We start from the raw sequence: 3965 nt of genomic DNA, 5'->3' as shown, positions 1-3965 counted from the left end.
AGTCCATGCGGTGGCCATGTTAAATTTGTCCTTTTTGTCAATCAAGAAATCTCTTGGAATTACCTATATATATTTGATAACATACAAAAAGATCAAGATTTAGTAATTTACACATCCCATTCTGCAGTAAGTACTGTTTTAATCGCCAAGAACACAAATAAGAAACAGTATTAAACTAGGAATAGTGACTGTACTGGTCCATTAAATACAAGTACAAATAGTTTCAAAATTATTGATCTAGAGTAGAGTTGGGATTAGAGTTGTTGCCACCTTATCTTAGTGACATTTCTGTACTGGGTTTGCACCTGTTTTGCTGCTCTTTATGTGAACAAACCTGAGCAAGTTAGAGTTAGGCATCATCATCATCACCATCAAAGGTAGTGGCATTATGCCGTGCGTGCCCCAGAAAGCAGGAGTATGCTAATTAAGGACAGTACTAAAAAGGAGTGTCTTCACCAAGCACCTGAGTTGGATTCTAGCTGTGCCATTGCTGCCCTCTTCTGAGCAACTTGCATCAAAGGTAGATTCAAAAAACCCAAAGCCAGCCCTCTTCTGCTCCATTCTCCACTGCCGGCGACTTTACAGAGCAGAATGCGCCAAATCTGCCGACTGAAAGTCAACAAGCTCTTGAACAGAGCTGCAGTTGAAGAGTAGTTTATTTTTCAACGTTGCTGGCAGACCATAATAAGATGAACTAATGATGCTGTTTTATTACACTGCTGTATCATGTACTATTTTAGTGTAGCATAAAGTCTGTCAGTTGCTGAACCGTTCTGAAAGGGAATAGGCAAATCTAGGCTAGCTAGCTTAGCTAGCCAGCTCAACAGTGTTCCATGCAAGGCACGAGATCATGACTATCGATCTGGAGTATTCTAATGCTAAGCGACACTGTTAACTTCATAATTAAGGGATGGACAGTGACCGGACGGAACGGAGAAGTCACTGGTTTGGCCAGCGGTGCGTGTGGATTCGTTTCGCTTGGACCAGAGCAGAGCTGCCGTGGAACGGTGGAAGACATATTCTTCCTCCACAATGTTTTCGAAGGTTTCAGACATGGCTAACTTCTCCACGTAGAGAAGGATATATTCTAAGGGAAGAAGCTAGGAAATGCTCGAGAAAGGGTTTTGTATTAGTGTCTGGAATTGCTAAGGCCCCCACTAGAACGCAAAAGAGCTTTCTCCAATCATGCATGATTTTTTTTGGACAACAATGCATGAGTTGAAATGCTAGTTTCTTTTGGAATTAGACTCAAATCTTTGTGAGATTATTGCTTTTTTTCTAAATAACATACCAAAATTTGGGCAAGTTTCAGTTTTGTTGGGAATGGAGATGTGCAGAGCTCTCTAAATATATGCATTATTTCAGAAACTTTGTTTTGAGCAATTATTTCGGGAAATATTTCCATGTTTGTTCCTATATTAATGTCTACAACTTTATATTGATTGATTGATAAAGCAAGATTGACTTCACTAGATTTCATTACTAAAAATACATTCATAACATCTTATTAATTTTCATTTAAGAGAATATATCTTTGTGGATACTTCTATCAAAGTTAAGAAAAAATATGGCTTAGGAGGATTTGTATATAGACTTATAGTATTTTGAGACAGTGATTAGAGGAATTACTAATTGTTACATTTCCTCCAGTTACTTTATGAACCATTTGTTACGTGCATATGGTTGCTAAGCACGCGTTGAACACCTTGGTCTATAGTATTAAAATTTATGTCCAGGATCAAAAGTCAAAACCTAGTTCCATTTTGCAACCCATGTTGTTTGCCGCCAGAATGTTTCCTTGCTTGGGACAACAACAAAAAACAAGAAACAGCGTTGGAGCTGGCCAAGAAGAGAAGGGCTCAAGATTTTACAGCTGTGGCGGGTGACTAGACTCCACCGCCGCCGCCACGTCACGCGCACATGCATCCCCCATGGCACAACCCGTTCAGACCACCACCCCCACAGTTCATACAGGCGGGCCCCACCCGGCACCCACCAGTCCCTCTCTCTCTTGCAACACGCCCTCGTATTTATACCCCCTCGGCCCCTGTCTCTCCCACCGAGCGTCCAACCTAGCAGAGCAACAGAGAGAGACGAGGGCCCACCGCGTTCCGAAGAGAGACGCGGAGGGTGAAAGCAGCCGCCGCGACGATGTGGAGCTCGGACTCCGTCCGGGACGAGCCCGTCGACACGGCGACCACCGCCTCGTCGCCCGCGCAGCAGCCGTCGACGCCGCCCGCGCCGCCTCGGCGGCGGCGCCAGCGCGCGCGACGCCGCGCCCAGCGCCTCCGTGCCAAGAACAGCGGCGCAGGAGAGGAGGAGGAGGAGCAGGAGGCCGAGGCCGAGGCGGAGGACGTCTGGCGCGGGTTACAGCAGCAGCAGCGGGAACGGGAACGGGAGGCGTGGCCGCGGCGGGCGTCGAGGCCCGTGGTGGTGGTCGCCGGCGAGGAGGGGTCCCCGGACGCCGCCTCTGCCGCGTCAGGGGAGAGCGGCGGCGGGATGGAGAGGGCGCGGAGCCTGACCGACGACGACCTGGAGGAGCTCAAGGGCTGCGTGGATCTGGGCTTCGGCTTCAGCTACCACGAGATCCCCGAGCTCTGCGGCACGCTGCCGGCGCTCGAGCTCTGCTACTCCATGAGCCAGCGCTTCTTGGACGAGCACCAGCAGCTCAGCAAGGCGGAGGAGGCGCCGGCGCTGGCTCCGGCCTCGCCAGCGCAGCCCGTCGCCACCAACTGGAAGATCTCTAGCCCTGGTAAGCTCCAACTATTTCGACCTCTGCTTGTTCTTGATTCGTGATGGGACATAGCAAATCTGTTGGAGAACGTAGAAATCTTAGCGGAAAATCGTTTATTGACTCTACTTGATGGCAATCGAGCTCATGTGTTGTTGTATGCCATGCTTTAGGTGACAGCCCGGACGAGGTGAAGGCGAGGCTCAAGTACTGGGCGCAGGCGGTGGCGTGCACCGTCAGGCTCTGCAGCTGATCAATGGCGCCACCATCAATCTTGCGAACAAACTTGGTACAAGACGAGGATGAAAGAAACCCATTCCATTTCCGACCAACGCAGGGCATCTGCTCAACATACAGGAATCGTGGCAACGCCGACGAACACAGAAACATCTACATCAAGATGCCTGCACTCTGCATCGGATCGTGGCGTCACGATGATCATTCATTCGTCAGACAGAAGCACACAGACAGAGTAGTGAATTCAAATCTTTTTCGAAAATTTTGCTGAGATATGTGCAGGAAAGGAGAGGGGGCCCAGGTCACCAGTCATTGTCTGATGTTGTACTCTACTCACACGGATCCTTGATTCTCGCCTTAATTTTTGCTCATGTAAAACAACACCACACCTGTGTAAAATATATTCATGAATCCTGATTCGATCAGAAATAATCGCATAATTCCACGCTAAGCTGTGCCGTCCTTGTTTCTTTGTCTGTGTTCAAGCTTTGACATTATATAATCTGCCGGCTACCTTGCCTTCATCGGGAGGCTAATGGACCCATTCAATGGGAGGTGTCTGAACAACATGTCCATCACTTTGGTCCTAATCACGAGCCAGCTGTAGCATACAATCATACTACAAGTGTTCCTTCTTTTTGCGAAAAGAAACGTTTTTTAATCCAGGTGTGAATGAGCCAGACTTCTCCGGCTAGATATTCAATCTCAGATCTGCAGGCAGCTGCAGCTCGTCTGTGCTGAGCCTTCCTGACTGGCCTGCTTTGTTCAGAAAAGTTATGTGATCAGAATCAAAATTAGACCGCCGCACTGCGATAACTGTTCCTCCATGTGCGCATTTGACCCTGCAACCTTATTTCTCAATTCTTTAAAGTTGGATTAATGTTAAAGATACAGCTGGAAATGTCTGAATATTATACAGCTGGAAATGTCTGAATATTAGGTCAGTTTGTTGAGAACGAGCAGCAACATATATACCAGTAGAATATGACAACTAACT

At 47.7% G+C, this 3965-nt stretch overlaps 1 protein-coding gene across 1 annotated transcript; it reads left to right on the top strand.

Moving 5' to 3' along the window:
* The first annotated feature begins 2065 nt into the window (after positions 1 to 2065).
* On the top strand, positions 2066 to 3419 carry LOC136482123 (uncharacterized). The gene is made up of 2 exons (XM_066479367.1): positions 2066 to 2752; positions 2905 to 3419. The coding sequence occupies exons 1-2, from the start codon at positions 2152 to 2154 to the stop codon at positions 2982 to 2984; spliced, it is 681 nt and encodes a 226-aa protein (XP_066335464.1). The 5' UTR covers positions 2066 to 2151; the 3' UTR covers positions 2985 to 3419.
* Positions 3420 to 3965: the final 546 nt, after the last annotated feature.

The sequence above is a fragment of the Miscanthus floridulus genome, chromosome 9 (genome assembly GCF_019320115.1).
Source record: "Miscanthus floridulus cultivar M001 chromosome 9, ASM1932011v1, whole genome shotgun sequence".
NCBI classification, from domain to species: Eukaryota; Viridiplantae; Streptophyta; class Magnoliopsida; order Poales; family Poaceae; genus Miscanthus; species Miscanthus floridulus.
Note: the sequence above shows the minus strand (reverse complement) of the source record. Positions and strands in the feature narration are given on the sequence as shown.